Here is a 24,677-nt window from a genome sequence, read left to right on the forward strand (position 1 = left end):
TAAGTCTTTTTTCACAAAAAAGAAGAGATGGTTTTTTCTGTGAAGGTAGGGAAAGCGATTTCAACGAGTTGAATCAAGTGAAACGAAGAAAATATACAAATTGTCCTCATAATGCATTTCAATTCAACCCAGTATGAAATGCTTGCCTCAAAACTGTAGTAGTAATCTATGCATATCCAAAGTTTTTTCTTTTATTGCTTTTTTTTTTTCAGATATAAATGTTGGGGTAAGATGAGAAGAATTGAAAGAGAACTCAATTCTATTGGTAGGTCCAAGCATTGAGAAGAAAAATCAACCTTCAACATGAACATCAATGCTGACCAAAAAAATGGAATCCTTTGGCCATCCATGCAAGTGAAAAAAGGCTAATCAATGCAAAATCTACTTCTTTCAACTGATGCTTCTATCATTCTATGTTTCTAATTCTTTTCTTTTGCTCCATCTTTGGGGTTCATTTTGATTGTTGGGTGCTATCCTGGTGGGTCTTCCCCATCCAAGAAGTGCTGTGGCAGAGAATGGATATTGTTCCTATTGCACCCCACTCCATTTGGCCCAATCTACAAATTGCATTCCACCATAAATATTGTTGGCAAACCGTACACCTACCGTGAAAGCCATTGCAACAGGTGGAACCTGCTTGGCAACGGGTGATGCTTCTACAAGACGCTCTAGTCCATTAATAAATTGATAACGAGTGTTGGAAGATACCGCGAGGAAAACACCTGATTCAGATGGCAAAACATTAAGCAGGATGAAGAAACCAAATAGCAGTCCAAAGTTTTTGAATCTATATGGTAATTATTAACTAAACTCCTAGCTAGTTTTGTCAGTGAGTTTTAATGTTAAAAATTTCAGAAATATGAAAAAAAAATGTGTTGTCAGTCAATAATTTGAATAGCATTACCGGCATTCCACCTGCCTTTATCCACTGATTCCTCCAAGGCTCCAACTACTTCCACCACTCCATTTTTTATGAGTGGCCACAAGAATGTAATTTAAATAGTCTTTAAGATTAATGGACTATTAAGTAATACGAGATTGAATCTAAAAGTTGGAATCTAAATAGGTCTAGACATACCCCAAAGAGCAGCACTTTTCACAAGAGGTGGAACAGGAATGTCCTCATCTGATTTCCTTATGCTCCTGATCATTTAGATGATTATACAAGTGAGCAAAACCCTCAAAAAGAAATGACAAAAACAGTTAATACTATTAAAGTTTTGAGATAAAGCACCTTAAAATTTTCATTGTTAAGAAGTTTGTCCAATTAAAAAAAAAAAAAAAACAACGAAAAGAAAGGAATCATAGAAAAAAATAACTGTCTATCCAAAGAATGTGCATGAATGCAGAATGTTTCATCATTGAAAAGTATGAAATTTTGCCTTGCAATTGTGTCACTCTCCTTCTGCAAGATGATCAAGCAATTATTTGCTTCATGGAATGCAGATGATATGATGTCCTCGAATTGATTCTCATACTGAATTAACTAGGATGCCAGAATAAATTACATAAGTTGAGCTAGTAGCCATCCTAAATCATTCTAAGATGATAGATGGACAGACTAATAGATACACAGATATTCCATCCATGAAAGAGATATGACTCAAAGTTCAGTAGGAGGAAGTGGAAAAGCCAATTAGATCTCCTACATACTGAATTCTTGTCCCAAATTATTGGCGGCTAGAAACTTAGGCGGAACTTTGAGCAGGAAAAACCACCAAGAAAGTTGAGGTTTAAAGGAACCATGAACAGGTACAAGAAGTATCGAGATAAAATTGTACCGTTTGGCAGTCATTATCAGATTTGCAATGCCTTGCCCAACAAGACCACAGCTGAACCCTACCGAGCCATACAAGACACCCTGGATCCAAAATAAACCAACAAATAAACTAAAAACATATACTATGCTCCTTGATCTTTATTTTTTTAGCTTAACGAGGAAAAAATAAGGGATGATATCGTAACAGCAGAACTGCTAGTAGAAACCAGATGAGCAAATGCAAAGAGCTTTAATGGTGCAAGAAATAGATACTCTACAACCAATTCTCTAAGGGCTAAACTAAACGAAACATCATAATTTAATCAGAACATGGAGCAACACCACCTCCCTGCCTTGACATTCCATCAAGGTGTCATTGATTACTCGGCAATGCATACCTTGTAAAAATATGTCGCAATCCGTTGTCTCACTGAGAATTTACATCCTGGTCTTTCAGCTTCAAAAACACTGCCAGAATAGTTCACTGTAAGTTAAATTTTTGTAACCATTTAAACAATTGTGCAAAGTATAAAGATAAAGTTGGAACTAGATAAGGGGAAGAAGAGCAAAATTAAATTTTATGTTTTGCCTAAGCAATAAATATCTCAAGTATGAAATCTACTCTAGTATCAATCAGCAAGAACATCAATCAACAAACAAACTCAAATTAATACTTAAAAATAACCATCAAAGTAAGATTTCAGAATTTCATATGACATAAACGGTTGATATGTGATGATGACCTGCTAGGAAGAGCAGAACAAGCATGTTGTAAGTGACCAAATAAACCTCTGGATGCAGATGGTTGACCAAACCGAGCATATGGTGCTAACATACCAACCAAAGCAACGTCAACCACTACACCAACCAAAAGATCAGCAAGGTACAACTCAAACTCTGACCAAAAATCATTTCCCCTTTTCTTTATTTCCGCAAATGTTGCACAGCAAGAATCAATTACTATCTGCATCATGCCACATCAAACAAAGAAAAGAAAAAAAATTAAAAACTGGAAAAATTAAGCACCATGAAACACTCAGCATAATCTGCAATAACCACAACTAAATGTCACTAAGCTACAGTTAGGCCTATCAGGTTAATCACAGCACAATGAGGAGACAACCACCAAGGCCTATGGTGAATGTTAATGGTCAGTACATCTGCAGTGCTATATCATGGATACATATAGAAAACTTTGAGAAAACATTAACATTTATCTAACCCTATAAATAAATGTAAAAAATACCCTCAACAAACCTCTGTTCCAACTTTGAAGAGAAATGAAGGATCTGCTAGCATTCGGTTCCGAAGCATAGAGCAGTGTTTCATAAAAAAGCCAAGTGGCCAAACCGATCCCTGCCAATACCAAAGGTAAAAAAAATGAGCATAAAACATCCTACTCATAAAAATTGATAAAAACAATTAACAACATTGCAGACATAAAACAGAGGAAAAGCAGGAAACTAGCTAGAACCAACATATTGTAACCATTTTTCATCCTTTAATTTGTATTAGTATTTAATTTAACTAACCCAAAATTTAAAAGTATTTTTTACCCCCTAAGAATATTGTTATTCCAGAATAAACACTATGCTATGTAATTCTACTATTATTCAATATCAAATGAAGTGAATTTCTCTTTTTAGTTGCTGGTGAATAAGCAATTATATATATCCAATAAAACGTCCTGGTTAACTATTTGACTTTTACTTGGTTTATTTATATTCCTTAAAGACACAGATTCCCACTTTCCTTTCAGCTCATTTTTCCTCCATTTTCTCATCAATCAAACAAAACCAACAATCGAAAAGCAAAAGTTCAAGCTTTTAAATCCAACCTGTAAATCCAAGTAACGAAGAAAGATCAATTTCCGGATTCCGTTACTTTTCGCAGCTTCCATCATATCCGAAGGCAGCTTCACTCCTCTAGCTTCCGCTTCCTTCATCACCCCTTCAAACTTCAATATCGGCCCGAACTCTTTCTCTTCCTCATTGTCACCTTCACCACCGCCGCCGCCACCAAATGAATTACCGCCTCCATCATCTCCGCCGTCGCCACTGCTACCGCCGTCAATTTTCTGTTGATAATCGATTCCAATCTCTAAAACCCTAGACTCACCATCAAAATCACCATTTTCCCCTTCCAATGAGCTACTAGTCCTGTTACCAGCAGAATCCGGCCGAACGCAGTGACGCGTAAACGCGCGGTTAGTTAACGCTAAGCGGTGCGAATAAACTGATGGTGGTGAAGTTAATTTCAACCGAGATTCGATATCGAAAATCTCTTTGAAACAAGCGAAAGTTCGACTTCCGATCACCTTGATCGTCGTTGAATCGTTGCCTCCACCGTTGGAGAAAGTTGATAGTTTGTAGCTTGACGGTGTTGAAATTGACATGTTTGCGACAGCACACGGGATCAAAAGACGGTGGAGAAGCTATTTTGTTACTTTTGTTTAAACTTCGAAGTGAGCGAGGGCTTTCCGAGCGGATGGACCGAGTGAGTTTTAATCAGGTGCTACGCTGGTAGAAAAGGGTATTGACGTGGCGAAACATGGTTATTGTCCTTTTTTTTTTTGCCAACTGTTGGAAGGTTTTTTCAGTAAAATAAACAGAAAAATACTAGTGACACGTTGAGCAGGGGAAAAAGAGTAAACGTCGCCTGAGAGATTCGAACTCTCGCGGGTGAAACCCATGTACTTAGCAGGTACACGCCTTAACCACTCGGCCAAAGCGACGGGTTATGAATTGCGTTAAGTAGATATTATTATCAGTCTAGTTTATTAATCAAAACTCTACCCACACGATAATGCTATTCTAGGAGACTTAAAATTTTAATAATAATTATATATGTATTTAATAAAATCAGAAAATTATATTTTATATTTTTATGTCATCACAAATTACAATACATAACTTTGATGTAAAATATAATAAAAATACACGAAATACTATTTCCTTAAGTTTTATGTAATAATTAAATGTTTCTGATGCTAAATCAGAATCAATCTCAAGTACAAAAAATGAAACTCAATTGAACTTAGTCTAACACCAAATCGACTTTACCGGCCTCGACTACAGCTCAAGCATGTATTGCAGGATTTTATTTTTCAATAATCGCCTGAAATTTTCAACATCTTTGGACATATATATATATATATATCAAAAGAAGCAAAATTTTGGACAAACAGTAACTTGAGTTTCTTGATATTTACTAAATGTTTAAACAAACTTACAACTTGATTTACAAAGCTGTACATGTGTAAACCATAGAAAGATAAAGGAAAGATGAAGATTACAAAGAAGAACGATAATGATTCCTTTAAAACAGGAAAAAAAAACAAAGGCCTATTTGCTTCCATGATGGCACCAACCCAGAACATGTAGGGCAACACCTATTAACTTTTAAGCCCCACAACAGGGAGGGCTCAGACTCACATATTCAATATCCTTAATGAATAAATACACCCATCCAATTAATGAACTCAAGAAGAGCTGTTAAAGGTTCATATCACCAACAATCTTATCTCCTACAATTCTATATCACATGAGATCTTGACCATTCATGAAAATATGCCACCACATGAAACCTTAATGAACCCGAAAATCATGAATGGTAAAGATTTCATAATTAGAAAAGTGTAACACCAAAACTGTAGGTGATATGAATCTCTTTTCTTTTCAAGCGTTTTAAAACTATTTCCTGTACAACACAAGACAATTCTTTCCTTTCTTTGGAGTGACTTTTATGACATAGCAACCACCCACTGTTTATCTGTTGGAACACCGATGTTAGTTTCCACGTGTTAACTCTCAAAACAAGGAGAAACTTTTACGATGCCTGGAATGACGGGAAGAATGTGCTTGCTCGACTGACGGTCTTGGAGTTGGTCCCGTGCTTCCAACAACATCTGTTTGAGCATCTGAGGATTTTGGAAGACGCTTGCATCCTAATTTCCTGGCAACCATGCGGGGGGAACTCAGCGAGCTATGTGATTTTGTCACCCTTTTCATTTCTTGCTTTATTTTACTGAATTCCTCTTCGAGTTCTCCAACTCTAGACCTCATCTTTTCCATATCCACCTTTAAAACTCGGTTTTCACGTACAACTGTCACCCATCCATCTCTTTGCACAATCTGGCCAGCTGTCTCACTAGTTGCAGTCACATGACCAACCATCTCCGTTGGTACAGTCCCTTGAACTGTAGGAGCACTTTCAGCTTCCAAGACATTGAGACAGCCAGCTAAAGCCGTTCTTAAATGCATCTGCTCAAAGAACAAGACTTGCAGAATGATTCTGAGCGGCAGTCTTTCATTTTGGGAAGCATGGGCACAAGCATCAACAGAGAGTTTCTGGTAGTCGATGATGTTGCAAAGTTCTTCCTTCTCTCTATCAGAAAGCCAAGGGTGTGCCTGCACAATGGTAGTAATAATGACAAATCTTGAAAAGAATAAACTCCATTTAAATCAAAAGTTGGTCCCATATATTTGAACCTTGAAATAAATATCCAGTGCTCTGTATAGCCCATCATGCAAAGGTCTTGAAGATTCTGGAAGGACCTCCGCAAGAGAACGGATCTTTCCTGGTTTCAAAGTTGCATCAGAAGCAACTTCTGCAAGATAGCTATCCATTAATCTAGCAACTTTTCTTAAGGGCTCAGATGATGGTGATGATTCTAGGTCCAATGATGGTGGTGAAAATAATGTTAACCCTGGTTCAGAGGACACAAAATGATGGATGATCCGTTCAACACAATCAATATTATATAGAGTATCAGAATCTGAGTAAGAAGGAATCAAAAGACCGTCTAGGCTAGCCAGTTCCAGTTGCATTCCTATTCTCCTCTCCAAAGAATCCTGGCATGTTCGATTGACACCTAATATTGATGCAACACGAAGAAGTCCAAGTAAAAAACGGCAGAATGACTTGCCCTTCTTTTTTGGAAGAAGTTTTTCAATGCTTTCCAGTAAAACCTTCTGATCAACAGTGGCAGGAGTCAAGCTAAAACTTGCAACTGTCCTGGCTTTGCTACTCTGCATGCTCTGCCATCGGCCTAGGCCTGGTAGATATTTTCTTGCATAGTACATTATAGCACCTGCTAGATGTTCAGGTCTAATACCCCTTGCTTCCATTGTTTTGATAAGTCTTTCAAATAAACCTACACTGAAATATGAGATGTCTTCAAACCACCAGTCGGATTCTGCACTTCGTATTCTTGCCCCAGTGTTTATTCCATTCCATAGAATGCTTCCACCAGGGCTCTGTAGGCTACCATACATCATCATGGGCCAACCAAACAAACTAGGATCAGTACAAACCATCATAGATATGCAATTCAAACATTTCTGTAATACATGGAGCTTTTCTGCCCTTGGCATGCATGATTCACAACTTTGTAAAGCCAATATACAATCCTTCCAGTTGCGAAGTACATTTTTGTGGAGGAAACTTTCCGCCTTTGAAAGTAAATTATCTTCCCCATACTCATATGTCATCTCAAGGTAGTCTGCTGCACAGTACACCATTATTATATTTCTTGCTGTAAATTCCACCCGAGTGCCATAGCAGAATTTTGCTGCAAACAAGAAAGTGTCTGGGCCACCAGGGAATTCTTCAAGTTTTGTGGTAGAAGTCTTATCATGGGTACTCTGTAGTTCTTCGAAGATGGAAGCAATCTTCCCACATTTTGACATGAGAGGAAACTGCAGTCATAAATGATCATAAAGCTTAACATTTTATTGTATAACATCACCACCTTGGTCTTAGACATAGGATACAATATAAAGAGGAAAAAGCAAACCTATGACAATTGCATCTATCACAACAATAGGAAAAAGACCAAGCTGTCACAAAAAATAACCCAAGAAGCATAGCATGGTTCATCATTAACAAGATAAAGCTACCCCATGCTATTTACAACACAAGGAAGTTGTCTTAAACTGCAGGGTTAAATCATCAGAAATGATCAGAAACAAGGATGGAAAATTAAGAAGGTAGAAAAAGGAAAAGAAAGAAATAAGCAGAAGTAAGCTTAAGGAATCTTGTTTTTGCATATGGACACATTACAGAGCAATACATGGCATGAGGTTGTCTGGTAAAAGTAAATCCAAATTCAGTTTCAGTTTATAGTCAATCTCTTTCTTCTTTTTCATTCATCACAAATCTGAAATCTATGCTCTACTGTGTGCATACAGTCCTCAACTATCATAGAACTCAATTATATAGAGGAGAAAACATTGATAAAATGCCTCTAGATGATCACAGCAAATAAAGAAAAATGATAAATTTTTACCAGGAATCAATAATCACATATAACTCCAGAATGAAAACATAGCAATAAATACGAAATAGAATAATTTGGTCATAGCCATACAATATTAGGTCAAACTGTTTACAAGCTAAAACTTTTGAGAGTAAAGGCCTCAAGACCAAGTATTCCATGAAGGTTAATCCAAATGCTCAAGCACAAAAAACCTCAGATAAGCGTGAAAACTGAAAAATGACTTACCCTATGAAGATGAAAGTTTACACCATCCACGAAAATGGTTATATCACTTGGCAACCCTGCATTGCAAAACCTGCAAAAGCCATAAAAACCGCATTATAAACATAATTACTTCACTCCATTAGAAATGAATAGTTTTGCTTATAGCCGCCAAAGTTAATCTCTTTGTCTCTCTACTATAAACCCAAACTATGAGAACGAGTATAACTTGATCATAACATAGAGAGCTTATAACTTTCTTATAACTTTCTTATTCATTCTTGGATTAGAGGGAAAAAACAGTAATATTTCAAAATTAGTCTCAAAATTGAATAAAAAAAAGACAACCCAGAAAACAAAAAAGCGCAAAGAACTGTAAACAAACTTCAATTACAAGATGGATTAAAGTGTTAGAGCTTACCAGTCATTTCCTTGTCTATAAAACCCAGAAACCTTGGCAGGTGCCATGACTGAGAGAGAAAGGGAAAGACCCCAAACTTTGAATTGGGGGTCTTATAATAAATGCCTTCCCACAAAAGGAAAAAACCCCAAAAATCAAAATTTAAAAATGAAAAGCATAGTAGTGTAATTCTTCATGTAGATTAAATTTTAAAATTTCTCTTTTAAAAAAAAAAGGAACAAAGAAAGAGAACCACACAGACAGGGACAGAGGTTAAATGGGGGCGTGTGGGCAACAGTGGAACTTTACAGCTAAGAAAATAAAACTACCAAGTTTCTTGTCTTCCTTCAACAAAAGCTGGAACTCCATCTCCATGCCCATTTCATGGACCATTTATATATATTACTACACTAAACTAAACTAAACTAAACACCTAACCTGAAAAAAAATATAAACAAAGCAAAACACAATAAAATAAAAAATACCCAAGTTTCCTTTGGTTTAAAAAAAAAAGAGAATAAATATGTTTAATGGCACAGAAAAAGCATGCACAGATCACGACAGAGAAACCACCAGGCAGGGCTGGACAGGAGGGGGTAAATGTAACAGAATCTATGTTTTTTCTTTTTTTTTAGATTATAAAATACAGTACTGGTAGTACTAGTAGTATTTAAAAAATTAAAAAAAAGTGGGTCAAAGTTGAAAAAAAAAACACACAAAGAGAGGGAAAAAAAAGTGAAGTGACGGGCAGATGGGGAGGGTCTGGCTTTAGCCGGCCAAGAAGGAGAAAACGAGGGGAGGCAATGGGACAAGGCAAATGATAAGAGAGAAAAGTAAAAATAAATAAAAAAGAAGAAATGACACTATAATTTTGTATGTCTCAGGCTCTTTTGTCTAAATCTCTGCCTGCAATCCCAAATCATCATAATGGAAAACGCGTGGTGAGTGGTGACTTTTTGAAGCTCCAAGTGTTTAAGATTTTGTCTGAGTACTTTACCCTGTTACAAACGGCAAAGGACGGAGCGTCCCTCCGAAGGAAGTTTGGAAATTTTTATTACTGCTACACTTCATTATTGTTATTTCTCTAAGTTGAGAAAATTATTCTTATGCATCAATGTTTTTAAAAGCTGAAATGTTCACTGAAATAGTATTGCTCTTTTCATGAAGGATAAACTATGAAGATAAGTAAAAGATTTCCACTACTTGAAACAATTAAGGGTTGTTCGGTTCAAAGGAATAGTTGGGGTTGGGTTAAGCCATTAAAGGTTCTTGGTATCAGCTGGCATTGATTGAACTTGGTACTTGATCAGGTGATCAAGTTTAGATGTTTGACAGTTTGAGTAAATAGACAGTGTTAAACTGGTACTATATGCCTCAGTCCCATACAATAATTAGGTGAAGTGAGGAACATGCAGTGGTTGTGTCGTGATTGCTAGCCTGGTTGTCCAAAATGATGAGTTGGGTTAGCTAAAAGGGTAGCCTGTGCTATAAATATTAATCATAACTCACATGCTCTTTCAAACAAGCAAATATTTTGGAGTCTCAACCTCCCCCACCTTCAAAAAAAAAAGAAAAAAATCAAAGCAAAAAAGCAAAGCCACAAGCACAGGATTAAAAGCCTTAATTTCTTGCCATTGTAGGTTCCATAATCATTTATCAGCGGGGCATTACTGTACAAGATCAGGTCATAAGACAGAACAGAAACAAGGAAAAGATGGCTGAACTGATCAAATAATTTTAGGTTTATTTGGTGGACGATAAAATTAGTTTTGATGAGATTAAAAATAATAGTAGAAGTAAAATTAATTATTATAACAATGAGATTAAAATCAATAATAAATATATATATTTATATATAAATACACTGGTAATTATGAAATAAATTATAATTAAATGAAAAATGATTATTAAGAACATTTGTTTAAATTTTATATGTAAAAAAACTTTAAATTATTTAATTTATAAAAATTAATAAATAATAAAAATATTATTATAAGATTATATATTGAATTTATAACATTTTTGAAAAGTTATATGTAAAAAAAAAATTAATTATTTACAATTTATAAAATTAATAAATTATTAAAAAAATAAAAAATTATTTTTATGTTAAATAATAGTTTTGTTAGTAAATATTAATAATAAATAATTTTATCTTATAAAAAAATCATTTTGAAAACTTTTAAATAAAAAATTAAAAATAAACAAAATAGAAAAAAATATATAAAACAAAGGAGGATAAAAATGGAAAAAAATTGCAGTTGAAGCTAAAAACTTTTCATTGGACCAATGAGGCTCCAGTAAGTAACTGAAAGCTCCATCATGGTGGTACATCGCACCGGTGTCACCCAAGCACAAAAATTGCACGATTCACGTCTTAAATCGCGTTTCATTGTGGTTCCGTTGAAATCCAAATCAGGCCTTAACCAATTTGTATTAGAGAAAAGAAAAACTACAATAAAATATGAAATCCTCATGAATAATTAACTCTTAAAATGGGTTAAAGGATATGTGAAAACAAAAAATCCTCATGATTTTTTTTTTCATCAAATAATTCACAGAGAATATAACCACACATTATGATTATTATAATTTCAATATTACTCTTTAGTTGTTTCATTTTTCTAATTTGTATAGCATTATATATTTTTATTTTGCCTTTGCTCAAAATGACATTGACACAAGTGTGCCCAACAAAGGGGTTATAGTCTAGCTAAGTGCACGTAATAATGAAAATTTCACCAAAAGAATGCCTTGTTTAGGTTAGGCTGCCTATTACATCAATGATGATGCATGGTGGAGTATTTCTCTTCCTTTTTATGGTCAGGCTATCTCAAAATAGACCATGTAATTTACAGCATATATATAGATTGATGCACCATACATCCAAATGATAACTTGCTTTAGTTGAATCCTTTTGATACATCTTTTTTTTTTTTTATTTCAAAAAAGAAAAAGATGCATATCTTGAAATTAAATAATTTTTTTTATATCATTTTACTTAGCAGGAGGATTTTCTTTGTAAATATACATTAAAAAAAAAAAAAGGAAGGTCCTTGCCTTACGGAGCAATTATCCTTGGATCTTCGTATGTTTTTTTCAGCGTCCATATGGTCTTGGGCTGTTGTTACTTAATGATGTTTTTGGTGTATGTTTACCTTAGAATAGTCCTTCAGTAGGGTCACTTTCTCCTTTGTAACAAAAAAAGAAAAAAAAACCATTGCAGGAAAAAGTTTATTTACATTTAAACTATGGGTTTTCCATATATTTCTATAGTATTTCTTTTACTATAAAATTCTTAATATAACACAGTATTTCTATATCATCGAACTTAACTAGAATTGGCTCCAAGTCCCCTACTAGTATTTTCCATTTTCTACTTCAGAAGGGCCCAACATTGCAATCAAAGTAGTCCTTTTCTTTCCAGCTCAAATTTCTACTGATCAAATACTATAGCATGCATTTAGCTTTCACTGCCACTAAAGACATAAAAGATCCCCATCTTATGCATTTGGACCTTTCTAACATGGAAAAATTGGAACACATGTGTTGATTTGGCTTCAACTGAACATATACAGGAGCAGTGGTCCTCTTTCCACTGTGTGACATAGGCAAAAACATGGCAAAACTAAAAGGTTATGCTGTCCTTTATTGACCAAAATTTTTCCCTCATCAAATCTGTTACTGAAACTCTATCTCAGTTCTGCAGAAGCTTTCAGAAACTGAACCAGTCTTTGGAATTTGCTTTCAAAATCATTCCTGGGCAGGTGACTTGTTCATAAAAGATAATTATCAACTTTTTTCTCTGATTGGAGCATATTTTGCTGCTCCAGTCAAAGTAAATTGAACATGGAGGTCCTGGCCCAGGGCCCCTATTTGATTTTCAACAACCAAAAGTTTGATGATGATGATGATGATGATGCAATGAAGATCCAAAGTGGTTAATGAAAGTATGAAGAAATTTCTTATTTCTATATTCTATTGGGGCATCCCACGATCTCCTTTTGAAGGCAAAGAAAAGCATAGAATTAGAATCTTTCAGAAGTAGTGTGTCATCCAAGAAAAAACTGCCCTATTCAACCTTTTCTGCTTCCTCTTTGGATAGTCGACAAAGAAAAATTTTAAACAAATTCCCACTAATCACCAACCTCTAAATTTCTTAATAAAATTCATCAGATGATGATATCGCTCTTGATGCTAACTGCATTCAGACAAACAATAATCGATTTACAAAAAAATAAAACTATTTCATTGTCAATGATTAATGGTGAAAATTATATAAAAATATATCTAAACATAATTTTTTGCAAATATGAACATGTCAAGAGGCTGAACATTATGTTGAATTTCATATATATATAATCAAAGGTTAAGTATTACGATTCCTTGAAGTAGAAAATCATGCAAAAACTAGACAGTGAGAGTGACAGAAATGTTCCTTGGAAGAAGAAATTGCTTTCCAACTAACATGGGTCAGTGAAGTTGATTTGTGCTCATTGCTTCTTTTTTTCTCTTTTGTCTTTAACCAAGACGTTTCATTTCAAAATGTTGTTTCCCTTTCCTCCTTTTAATTTTCAACATTTTTTCACAATTCACAATCAACGGTAACTGCTTAAGCATCTCATCTGCCTCATTGCCAAAAGAAAATCACGTTATTTGATGAAGACATTATGGATTTTAAGTATAATTGAGAGGTTTTGATGGTTTTCAATAGTCATGTTGAAGGCTTCGCATGGCTAACTTATGCCCTTTGGCTAACTTATGCCCTTTTAAAACACCAACACTGTCATTTTCTTGGCTACTATTTCCTTTTCCTCAATTTTTTCACATCACAAATCCAAACTGTTATTTTGATTATAAAATGGATTAGACCCAAGAGGATTTATTTTAATTTCTGAAAAAGAAAAGGTGAATTCAATGATCAGCACATGCAAGAGGGACATTTTTCATGATTCAGTAGGCCAGACATCTGGAGAAAACGTGAATATGTAGTAATAGAAGAAGCAACAGACACCATTCTTGTCAGTCAATTTCAAGCAATTTCTTCGAACAAACGTAATCCAAGAATCACACTTTTTTTTTTCTTTTTATTAACTATAAATGGAGATTTGAAGGACGGGTAATGATTAAAGTGTGTTTTTCTTATTTTAACAAATGGCATGTGATACAACTATGGTGCATGGAGATTTTTGTTAAACGGGGGTGCGAGAAAGGAGGCCACAATTACTTTACGTTTGCATTCTCAAATCCACAAAAAGAACCAACTGTTTCTTTTTTTTTTTTGGGCTAACGTTAATTGGAGAAAAAGGCTTTTTGGACTTGAGAAAATCTGGGCTAATCAAAGCCCGCCGGATTATTCTCTTGGATCATCTTTGTTGTGTATAGATGTTGGATAGATAAAATGATAATAGTTTTATATTATATTTAGTTTATATTTAAAAAAAAATTAATATTGCAAGGAGGATTAATTATTTTTTATTACAAAATAATTTAAAATGAAGATAATTATTTTTAATTTATGAGATTAAATTTATATTTTTTATTATATTTTTGAAAATTATATTAATAATTTAAATTATATAAATTTTGAGTAAATATAATTTTGTTTAATGAATAAAATTATTTTATTTTAATCTTTATACACATAAAAAATAAAATAAAATAAAATTATTTATAATATTATGTTATTATAATTTTGCACATAAAACTTATTCTTACCGGTCACAGGAAACAGTGGAGATTGTTCCAAAACCAATTTTACGTGGGCCTGAGAAAGGACCGTGAATTTGCCATGATCATTTGATTTTTTATAAGCATTTATTATTGAATCACATGCTTAAAAATCTTTATATACTTGAGCTGTTTTTTTCCTTTTTTTTTTTGTTCCCTAAAAATCATAGCAGCCACAGGTCGTGATGACGGACGTTACACACGTGACGTTGGATTTTGAATTGTCATGGTGCATGCTGGATTCTGAACTGTCACGGTAGATATGAAAATTTTGTGGGAGAGAATTAACTTGTAGAGAAAACAACGTAAGTGAAAAAAAAATAAAAATTTTCTTCATTAGTCAGCTGCCAAGTTTAGTTTTTTGGGCCAGCTATTAGAGTTACGCAAACCCAAATCGTTTGGACCAAATCCATAAAAACATAATTTTTACGCGATAAAACCCAAATCGTATAGATCAAATCGTATAGATCAAACAAAACGGTTAATCCTTAATTAAAAATCAAGTTAAGGGTTAAATCATAAATTTAGAATTTAACCAAAAACATTTAACATAGTAAGTTCCCAAAATTTGTCGCTTGATTAATCTTACAATTTACCCTTAAAGAGTAACAAACCACAAAACAGCTCTTCAGTAGTGCTGAACTTGGAACTTACTTGCATGAAAACAATAAAATAATAATTTACGAAAATGTGCCTGAGAGAGTCAAACAAGTTAATAGGTACAACAAAACCCAGGAGAGACAAAATTGAGGAATGGCAGGCAAACCCCCTAAGAAACGATAACAGCTTTCCTTTCCTCCGACAATACCCACCCAACATGCTGTAGCTCAAAGCTCTATTGGAATAATTTATATGATAACACTAACACAATACCGTTCCCTAGTAGAATCTAGTGTCTCCGCATAAATACCATACTGAGAACATAGCTGCCTGAGCTACAGAGTTAGAGCTATTGACTATCGACACAGGGAAGACAAAAAGATCTAGCATATAAGGAAAATCAACAATTAAGATATATTTAAGACTTCCTAAATATAAAGACTTGAAACATTTGGGAACAAGCACATTTTTATGTGAGTCCTTTCTTAGGCGTGGTCTAAACATCTTGTCTCCTTAGGATGCAATAGGTTTTACCATAGATTTCTTAACAGCCTCTGCATAAGTCCTGTGTTGGTAGGTAAGGGTCGATTCAAGCAAGTCCCAAAGCGATGTCTTGGGGTTCCAACCTAATGCAGTGTAAATCATAGTCAGATACTCAAATTATCATATGGAGAAACTAAAGATCATGATAACAACCAAGAAAAAAAGAAAATACCAAGTTGTCTATTTATTATGGTCATGTCCGGAATTCTCTTGTCACTATCATCATATCCCTCGCCATAAAATTCCTTGGAGCTGACGTCAATTGTTGGTGACTCCAAAGCAGGTTCTCCACTAACCTTGCTGTAGACCTTAAGAGTCCAAAGGCATACAGTTATAAATTTCGTATGATCAATAGTAAGGGATGGCAACGGGTCGGGGCGGGGCGGGTTTTTGCTCGCCCCGAACCCGACCCGATTTTTAAGTATACAATACCCGACCCTCGTACCCGACCCGACAATTTTTTCATTTTTAATACCCGACCCCCGACCCGATATTGTATAAAATCAAATCCGACCCGACCCGAAATTAATAAAATATTATTTTAAATAAAAATATAAAATTTTAAAAATAAATTTTTTTATATATATCGGGTCGGGTTTGCTTAAAACCCGACCCCGACCCGAACCCGAAATTTTTTTTACTCTACCCGACCCTACACGACCCGATACCCGATTTTCAAAAAAAAAAAACCGACCCTAAGGGGTCGGGTTGGGTAGAAACCCGACGGGTTCGGGTGATTTTGCCCTCCCTAATCAATACATAACCATAAACAAAAATAACGATATGAATAATAGAAACTATATATCATCAATCATGTACTTCACCTCAGTCATCATTTCGGCAAGTTGCCTAACTGTGACTTCATTATTTGGATTGCCCACATTGAAAATCTGACCATTGGCTCTGTCTGGATTTTCCTGTACAGAAGACAATACTAACTTAGTTACTTTGTGTGGCTGGCCAGATATGGGAATATAGAAAGGGATGGGAGAGGGTGAGGTAAGGTGAGGAAGTGGTAGAGAGGAGAGTTAGTACGCACAATCATTGAGAGAACGGCTTCAATAGCATCCTTTATGTAAACAAAAGTTCTCTGAGATTGACCACCATCCACAAGCTTTAGTGGCTCACGGCGTAAGAGATTCTGACCAGGAAAATGATAAATCATCATTAAAACTAAGACTTTCAAAACATCGAAAAGAGACGTAATAGATGGCATTCTAGGCCATTCTCCAGAACTGTGAAAAAGGTTCAACTAACATTACTAAAGCATGCCAGAACTCTTGGAACACCCTCGCTTGGACCATCAATGCCAGGGATAAAATCCATCCTAGGTCCAATCCAGTTAAAAGGTCTCACAATGGTGAAATCAAGGCCATTCTCAGCCCCCTCAGCTGCAATGGATAAGAAAATAAGTCAGAAATTATGTTTGAAGCATTTCAATAAGGGCCAGATCATCAGTCAAGATGCTAACCATAAATAAGCCTCTCAATCAATTGCTTAGCACATGCATATGACCACCTCTGCTTCTCAATTGAACCAAAAATGCAGGGCGAGGCATCTTCCTTAAGAACATAATAGGCAGGATCCTATCACATCAATTATAAAAAGAGTAAATGATTTAAACTATGTAAAGTAACAAACATGTTAATGTCACCTAGAAATAAGGAGATAACAAAGAAACAATAGCACAAATGAAAACTTGAAAGTTTTAAGGAGAAAAAATTGAAGTGTATTAAATAAATTTCAATATCACCACAGACTTAGAGATACATAAACTTGGTGCAAAACAAAGCTTCCTTACGAAACAAAATTCCTTTAAAAAATGGCCTAATTTTAACCTTTCTGCCCTGTTAAGCAAATGAATAAACAATAACCTTTTCCAAAGACCTCTAGTACCAGGACAAATAAAACCAAAATAAGATAGTTCCACTGTCAGTTTTGTACGGTAAGCATGACTAACAAACAAGAGAAAACAAATAATATTCAACAAAATTTCTAAACCAGAAAAGAACAAATCAACGACCAGTACATGAATTGTATCTTGCAAGACTTGAGGCTGGTTTAACCTCTTATTCATCAATCAGCAGGTTCATCAGCAGGGCACTCTAGGAATAACAAAAAGTTCAAACTCTTAAACAAGTAAAATCCAGTTGACAAAAATGGCTAACTTTGAAAAGTATAAACCAATCATGGATACAACCATGATAGACTAATAAGATTTAATAATCCATCATTCAACTACCTCAATAAATCGTCACATAACCCCCCCCCCACACCCTTCCATTTTTTTTTTTTTGGAGGAAGGTTGACCAATGTTTGCTGACCATAAGACAAGACAAATCCCAGAAAATTGTAAATATTCAAAGACATTTAGTAAGAAGCATACACAAATAAACTAACCACCATCCAAGTATCTAGATTTAGTCATTTAAACCCATATATCTTACCATTTCATCTCAATACCAACTTTAAATATCCTTTTCAAAAATATTAAATATCTATATTAAAGAATAAACCATAAACCTTGAATATAACAACAGCACTAACAGACCTTTACTAAACCATACATGGATATAATAAATTCTCTTTCAAATGATTCTCAGTTTAGTAAATAAAAAAGAGAAAGTGAAAGGTTACCTGACGGAGAGGAGAATCTTTAGGAAGAAAGCTTCCAATGGTTTTGCCATACACTTCGCAAGTAGAGAAGTGAATGAGACGCTTGTTGTTCTCTGAACAGTACTTCACCTATCAAACCACAACATTAATTTCAACTTCAATCTCGAAAAATTCAGTAACAATCAAATCTCTCATCGCTCACATCAATATCAACCAAACCAAATAGAAAGCAAAAAACGACAACGTTATAACAGAAATGCTTACCACAGGAAGTGCATCAATAAAATTGCTGTAAATCGTGTCGAGTGGACGCGTATTATAGTCTGCTGGAGTACAGATCGCCGCAAGATTTATCGTCTATATTGTCGCAAACATTAAAAACTAAATCAATCGCCATAAATCCGGCTATAACTTTTTGACAATCAATAAATCAGAAAATTAACTTTTAATCAACATTTAGAGTGAATTAGCTCAAGAAAAAAACCTAAAATCACACCAACAAAGAAAGCGAATTGAACCAGATCTAACATATTAAAGGCAAAAAGTGAAAGCATTTTAGCGAAAATTAAAGAAAAAAATCAAAAGATCGGCGATCTAATGTTTCAAACACAAAAAGAAATAGCAATGGTAGCAAAAGAGAGAGGGCAAAAAATGCAAGAAATTACGAGATCTGCCATCTTGATAAGACCTTCGAGCCTAGAATCGTGCTTGATGTTAAGTCGGTGGAACTGGATTCGATTAGCCCAAGGAAGAGAGTCAGGCTCAAGGAGGTGCTTGATCTTGTCATTGTAAACATCCAAGGCGAGCACCTTGTGCGGCGTCTCCGCCATCAGTTTCTCGCAAAGGTGAGAGCCAATGAAGCCTCCGGCTCCAATCATGCATATCATTATCGGCTTTATTGGCCTCCCGTCCAGATCGATTCTCGTTGCCATTTGAAACGACACCGGTTTTTGCGATCTTTGAACGCCGGCTGTGACGAAGGAAAATTATTTGCAGCGCTAACAAAATAGAGGAGAGATTTGGAGATAGAGAAGGGAAAAATAAATGTGGCCTGTATATACGTGGAAAGGAGGGAAATGAGAGGGAGAGGGAGAGGGAGAGGGAGAGAGTAGAGAGAGAAGATGTGACCCTTTTACACTGCTACATTACTTGATGGAGCGGGCTTAAAGCGTACTCGCGAGTGTAGCCACTTGTTGTACTCGACTGAAGAGAGGGACACGTGGAAGATTGAAAGGGATGCTGTCTGGTGTTTGGAGCAGGGGATTTTTTCCTGATGAAAGCGTATTTAGATTGGACAGATGAAGCAATATTAAGGATTACTATTATTTTATATCTATAATAATTATTGGATCATTTTGTCGGTATTAATATAAAAAATTGGAAATTTTGTTTTATGAAATAACTAATATCTTGGATTAATTGACCTTGAAAAATAAAAAAATTCATGCAAGTTAAGCATATAGCAAAATTAATTGTCTTGTTTAGCTTTACAAAAATAAACTATATATTTCATGCCATTATTTAACAAGTAGTAAAATTTTTTGGGAATACATATCATTAAAATAAATTTAAAAAACTGATAAAAAATAAGATATGTAATAGCTTTTTTAATTTTATTTATGAAATTAAATTTTTGAATATTAATGTATAAAAAGAGACTTTATATATAATATTTTTTTCAAATTTAATCAAAAACTAGTTGTAACTAGTTGATCCACGCGTTATAAATTCAATTTTTCTTATAATATCACAACTTAAATACTATTTATATATCTATATTTTATAATGTTAACATATAAAAGTACATATGTTAGTAAAACAATTGATCAATGGAAACGAGCTGTTTTTGTCTATTATATTTGTAAATTATCATTTTCAAAATTTTTTATTATAAAATGTTAATAAATTTTATCAAATTTATAAATAAGAATTTCAATTTGATTGAAAAACTTTCATTAAATAGATTTATTTGATGGACAAAAAAAGTTAGTTTATATTGAATTGTTTTATCTTTAGAATTATAATTTTACATTAATATTAAAAGCGATAAGCTTATGTTAATATACTAAAAATTAAATGGATTTTTTTGATAAATAAAAATAAGTAAATATAGACATTGAATTGTTTTATCTTTAAAATTCTAATTTTACATAAACATTAAAAGCAATAAACTTATGCTAATTTGATATGTTTTGCACAAAAGATAACTTTAAATATAGATGAAAATCTTGATTAACATACAATTTATCAATGTTAATTATTTTTATAGTATGTAATTTTATTATATTCAATATGTTTTATACTTATAACTGTCGGAATTTAAAATTTAGTTAAAATTATATTTACTTGTAACTTGCAAAGGCGATGCAAAATTCATTACCTGTACCTAACAATGAAAATTTTCCTTTGATTTGAAGGCAAACATCCAATTATTATCACTTTAACAATCTATTATAGTATATTTTCAATATTTTCCAATGTCAAACTTGAAAATTGAACATAAAACAGACGTAATCAAAGCAACACAAATGATATCATAGTTGATGAACCAATTAAACAAATTAATTTTTTTTAGTTTAGATTATCAAAAATTAATATTTAATCATTAAAATTAAAAATTTAACATTTTATCAATAAATCATACAAATGTTAATTTGATTAATAAGATTATAAATTTTCAATCATTGAATTTGTTGTCTTCCACTTGCTAAGCACACATTAATTGATTAGATTTCACTATTCCTTTCCATTTCAAATATATCAACGATATTACTAGTTGTAGTAATCTTGGATGTGACAAAATTGACAAGGCAATGTGCGGCAAAAAATATATATGGTCCCTCATATTCCATGGTCACACATTGTCCCACTCTCCCTTGCCACCGTCATCTTGTACCAAGAAGTTTATATTATAATACAAAGAAAATTTATTAAACATATGAATAATGAAAATTTTTAGATTTTACATAGAAATTAAGATTATAATATATATTTTTAAGATATATTTTAAAAAATTTTAAAAAAATGTATCAATTTCTTAATATCATTTATAAAATTATAAAATTATATTAATAGTGTATTAAATATTAACTCTAATATAAAAATACCAAATCAACTACTTGTTCAATATGTTTTAATTCTCCCATTTCACTAATAAGTAGATTTCAAGTTGGTATTTTCGTAATTATTTATTATCACTGTTTAGAATGTAAAATCTCTCTGTTATATTTATTTAAAATTATCAAAATTTAAAAATTAATAATTAAAAATAAAAATTTAACATTATACTAATAAACTATATAATTGTTGAAATTATGTAAAAAAAATACATACATGCATCTTAACCTTAAATTTGGACAATTAACTCAAATATTTTAAAATTTTAAAATAAATATCAATTATTGTGCAAACAAATAAGTTTGATTGTCAATTGTCCATGATATAGATAGAATATTAAAATTTTAATTTCTATTATATAAAAAATTAAATCGGGTTATAATTTTAAGAAATTTAATGATTTAATTGAAAAAAAAATCCATAAAAATAAGCTCATTTAAAAAAATTAATAGTTTAATAAACTAAAGTCATATTTGGTATATAAAATTAAGATAAGATAAAATAAAATAATATTATAAATAAAATTAGATTAAATAATATTATTTTATCTTATGTTTGATGTATATAAGAATTAAAATAAAATAATTTATTGATTTGTTAAAATTATTTTTTTCAAAATTTATACAATTTAAATTATTGATATTATTTTTAAAAATATAATTAAATATGTAAATTTAATATAATAAAATAAAAATAATCTTTTTCACTTAAAAAAATAAATAATCTTATATCAATAAAATATTAAATTTTCTTACAATTTTTATCATTTTCTTTAAATATAAATAAAATATAATATAAAACAATTATTTTTTTATAATTATTACTAATCTTATATACATCAAATATAACCTAAAACTTTAAAAATTGTTTCTCTCGTTGGTCATTAGCGGAGCCATGACGTAATCGAATGATCGTTATGTGAGTGGGCCGCTTAACTCACCAACGAGCTGTCGCCTGTCTATCTCGATTCTCACGTGGGTAAATATTTATTTTTTTATTTTTTATTTTAGCAGAAATTGAAAAATCAAATTCCGTAGTTCTTTCTTTTTCATGCAAAATTTCCACGCGCCTTTAATGCTACGCTCCAATCCCGAAGGAAACTCTACTGTGCCCGCCTTCCTTGTCAGTGGCAAGGGCCGCCTGGTCTTTTCTTCTGAGATTTTGTACCATTATTTCTCTCCTTTTTCTTTTTTTTTTAACTTATTATGTTATTGACAAAAACTAATAATAAATCAACACTAGGAATATAAAATGGATTTAAGAATTATTCGCTTAAAAAAAAAACACAAAAATTTTACATTACATCTTTCAAATAATTGAAAAATGTATTAAAACAACCAATCAGGTTTTCTTTCGTAAAAATATAAAAAAATAATAGAAAATAAGAGAGATAAGAAAAAAAATGAGAGGACACATTTTTATTTTTGTTTTGCACGAAAAACTTTTAAGTATATACGGTGGAAAACTAGGCATTTTCTGTTATTACTTTGAACCATTTAGCAAATGAGAAGAATAATGACAAAGTTAAATTATTTTACAATAGCATCTTATATGTGAAAATAAAAGGATAAATATTAAACAATGTGCATATTTTGACATTCATAAAACTTAAGACTCATATATCTTAATATCTTTTTCATAATTTTGTAACATAAAAATAATAATAAAATTATTATTAATATTGTTAAACAAGTAACCTAAAGTCAGGTGTAAAGATTTAATTTGAATATAAAATTATAATTTTTTATTATAATAACATAATATCCACTTAATAGTAAGCTCTTTGATTTTATTATGTCTTACCTCATTCTTAACGTTAAAAAATTAAATATATAAAACATTTTCTTTTATTTTTTTTTCTACCCAATCAAACAAATTTTGAGTAACTTAAAAACGTACTACAAAATTTTTCATATAAAGTAGCTCTACTATTAATATAAAAAATGTGAAGTAATGGGGTGAATTGTTTACTTTTTTGGCAAAATTAATTTTCCATATATTTTTTTTAATTTGGAAACTGTTATTTTACACGATAGTTACACTTGCAAATTGCCATATATGTTCGCACATTGCTTCGTCTCCTACAATTCTCATGCACATGCATGCTCCAAGGCCCAACGGCCACGTCGAGCCAGCCACGATCTCGGGCATATTTCATGACTCATAATAAGCGATTATGACCTTTTTTTTTCATTTTTGAAAATTTTGTTTTGACAAAGTTTTCTCTAAATTTATTGAAATGAAAGCTAATATTATAAGAGTAGAAATAAGAAAAAAGTGGGCATTTTTTAAACATGTCCATGAGTCGGGCATGACTCATTAGATTTTAGGGATGATTTGATTTGGATTGAAATTTAGTTAAAATTTTGTAGTCTGATTTGGTTTGTGAGAATATTTTATTATTATATTTTTTTTTAATTTAAATTTAAATTTTAAAATATTTTAAAAAATATTAATATAAATGTTTTATTTATTAAAATAATAAAATTTAAATTAATTAAATGAACATAAATAGTGAATTGAAGAAAGCTTCTGGTAAACTTTTAAAACTATTAATGTTGCTAACCCAAAAAAAAAATAAAAAAATAAAGTCCCTGGTCATCGAATGAAAATGATTTGACATTGACAATTGGATTAACGAGAGTCCAATTTCGCAATTAAATGCACCATGTTAGAATAATTTTGACAGATAACCAAAGCAAAACAGCTGCATTTATAAATCATTTATTTGATTCTGCATTTATCCTCTCACACTATCATGCTTTGTTTGTTTATGCTGCAATAATTAAAGATAATTGCGTGACCGACTCAACTTGTTCTAAGGAGAAAATGGAGTAGCCTGCAGCAATAATCTTAAAAAGGTTATTGACCCGTCAAGTTTGTTTGTTTATATTTAAATAATTACATATCGTGTTAAGCAATATAAAAATTTGACACCAAAATAATAAAATAAATACTTATTTTTTATAATTTAAATTTATATTTTTTAAATCTTAATATTTGTAATTTATTTTTTATTTTTGGATATTGAAATTCTTCGTAAAAAAGTTATATTATTTAACTACTTTTCAAACATTTATTTTATTAATATGGAGTAATTTTTATTTATTATTATCAAATAAATATGTGATAATCATATAAAATATTAGTATATTTTTTCATTAATAGAAAAGATAATAATCCATGAAACATTATCCAACATGGAAAAAACTCTGAAAAGCAGTGATCGTGTTAATCGTTTTACACGAGAGAATAGTAAGTGTGAGAGGAGTAAGATATTACAGCCTCACGTGTTTTCTAGCGCGTGGCCGAATAAACGTCACGCATAGAATATATAGTAATGTAAAAAAAAAAAAAGGAAGAGTCTATTGTAGTTTTCTCCAATTTAGTTTGATTATCATTTTAATCTTTGTGTTTTTAACTCATCATTT

The 24,677-nt window shown here is 32.2% G+C and overlaps 3 protein-coding genes and 1 non-coding gene across 4 annotated transcripts; all 4 read right to left on the reverse strand.

Moving 5' to 3' along the window:
* Nucleotides 1-169: 169 nt before the first annotated feature.
* RER1 (reticulata-related 1) lies at nt 170-4,246 on the reverse strand. Its single transcript, XM_022875691.2, has 7 exons — nt 3,597-4,246; nt 3,017-3,115; nt 2,503-2,723; nt 2,158-2,227; nt 1,782-1,861; nt 1,079-1,143; nt 170-722 (listed from the first exon to the last, which is right to left on the reverse strand). Exons 1-7 carry the CDS (start codon nt 4,152-4,154, stop codon nt 529-531), a joined length of 1,287 nt encoding a protein of 428 aa, XP_022731426.1. The 5' UTR covers nt 4,155-4,246; the 3' UTR covers nt 170-528.
* A 165-nt stretch (nt 4,247-4,411) lies between these two features.
* TRNAS-GCU (transfer RNA serine (anticodon GCU)) lies at nt 4,412-4,493 on the reverse strand. The gene has a single exon. It is a non-coding gene; the product is annotated as a tRNA-Ser (tRNA).
* Nucleotides 4,494-4,932: 439 nt separating this feature from the next.
* Nucleotides 4,933-9,442, reverse strand: LOC111286489 (Phototropic-responsive NPH3 family protein). Its single transcript, XM_022876487.2, has 4 exons — nt 8,662-9,442; nt 8,265-8,334; nt 6,250-7,458; nt 4,933-6,168 (listed from the first exon to the last, which is right to left on the reverse strand). Exons 1-4 carry the CDS (start codon nt 8,706-8,708, stop codon nt 5,569-5,571), a joined length of 1,926 nt encoding a protein of 641 aa, XP_022732222.1. The 5' UTR covers nt 8,709-9,442; the 3' UTR covers nt 4,933-5,568.
* Nucleotides 9,443-15,024: 5,582 nt separating this feature from the next.
* LOC111285579 (UDP-D-apiose/UDP-D-xylose synthase 2) lies at nt 15,025-19,207 on the reverse strand. The gene is made up of 9 exons (XM_022875096.2): nt 18,795-19,207; nt 18,394-18,486; nt 18,151-18,258; nt 16,985-17,099; nt 16,771-16,904; nt 16,553-16,654; nt 16,338-16,430; nt 15,686-15,821; nt 15,025-15,596 (listed from the first exon to the last, which is right to left on the reverse strand). The coding sequence occupies exons 1-9, from the start codon at nt 19,059-19,061 to the stop codon at nt 15,484-15,486; spliced, it is 1,161 nt and encodes a 386-aa protein (XP_022730831.2). The 5' UTR covers nt 19,062-19,207; the 3' UTR covers nt 15,025-15,483.
* Between the last annotated feature and the right edge of the window lie 5,470 nt (nt 19,208-24,677).

The sequence above is a fragment of the Durio zibethinus genome, chromosome 6 (genome assembly GCF_047325235.1).
Source record: "Durio zibethinus cultivar Kanyao isolate XHJ-2024 chromosome 6, ASM4732523v1, whole genome shotgun sequence".
Classification (NCBI taxonomy): Eukaryota; Viridiplantae; Streptophyta; class Magnoliopsida; order Malvales; family Malvaceae; genus Durio; species Durio zibethinus.

What these genes read in the sequence shown, in the direction of transcription:
- RER1 (XM_022875691.2), bottom strand. Translation starts at nt 4,154, where the DNA reads ATGTCAATTTCAACACCGTCAAGCTACAAACTATCAACTTTCTCCAAC. An exon ending in TTCGTTACTTGGATTTACAG is followed by an intron (nt 3,116 to 3,596) that starts GTTGGATTTAAA and finishes TGGTATTGGCAG; the next exon opens with GGATCGGTTTGGCCACTTGG. An exon ending in GAAAAGTGCTGCTCTTTGGG is followed by an intron (nt 723 to 1,078) that starts GTATGTCTAGAC and finishes CATCTGAATCAG; the next exon opens with GTGTTTTCCTCGCGGTATCT.
- LOC111286489 (XM_022876487.2), bottom strand. Translation starts at nt 8,708, where the DNA reads ATGGCACCTGCCAAGGTTTCTGGGTTTTATAGACAAGGAAATGACTG. An exon ending in TATAGACAAGGAAATGACTG is followed by an intron (nt 8,335 to 8,661) that starts GTAAGCTCTAAC and finishes TGGCTTTTGCAG; the next exon opens with GTTTTGCAATGCAGGGTTGC. An exon ending in TAAACTTTCATCTTCATAGG is followed by an intron (nt 7,459 to 8,264) that starts GTAAGTCATTTT and finishes TTATGACTGCAG; the next exon opens with TTTCCTCTCATGTCAAAATG.
- LOC111285579 (XM_022875096.2), bottom strand. Translation starts at nt 19,061, where the DNA reads ATGGCAACGAGAATCGATCTGGACGGGAGGCCAATAAAGCCGATAATG. An exon ending in TTCTGGCATGCTTTAGTAAT is followed by an intron (nt 16,655 to 16,770) that starts GTTAGTTGAACC and finishes TTTCCTGGTCAG; the next exon opens with AATCTCTTACGCCGTGAGCC. An exon ending in AAGCCGTTCTCTCAATGATT is followed by an intron (nt 16,431 to 16,552) that starts GTGCGTACTAAC and finishes TCTTCTGTACAG; the next exon opens with GAAAATCCAGACAGAGCCAA.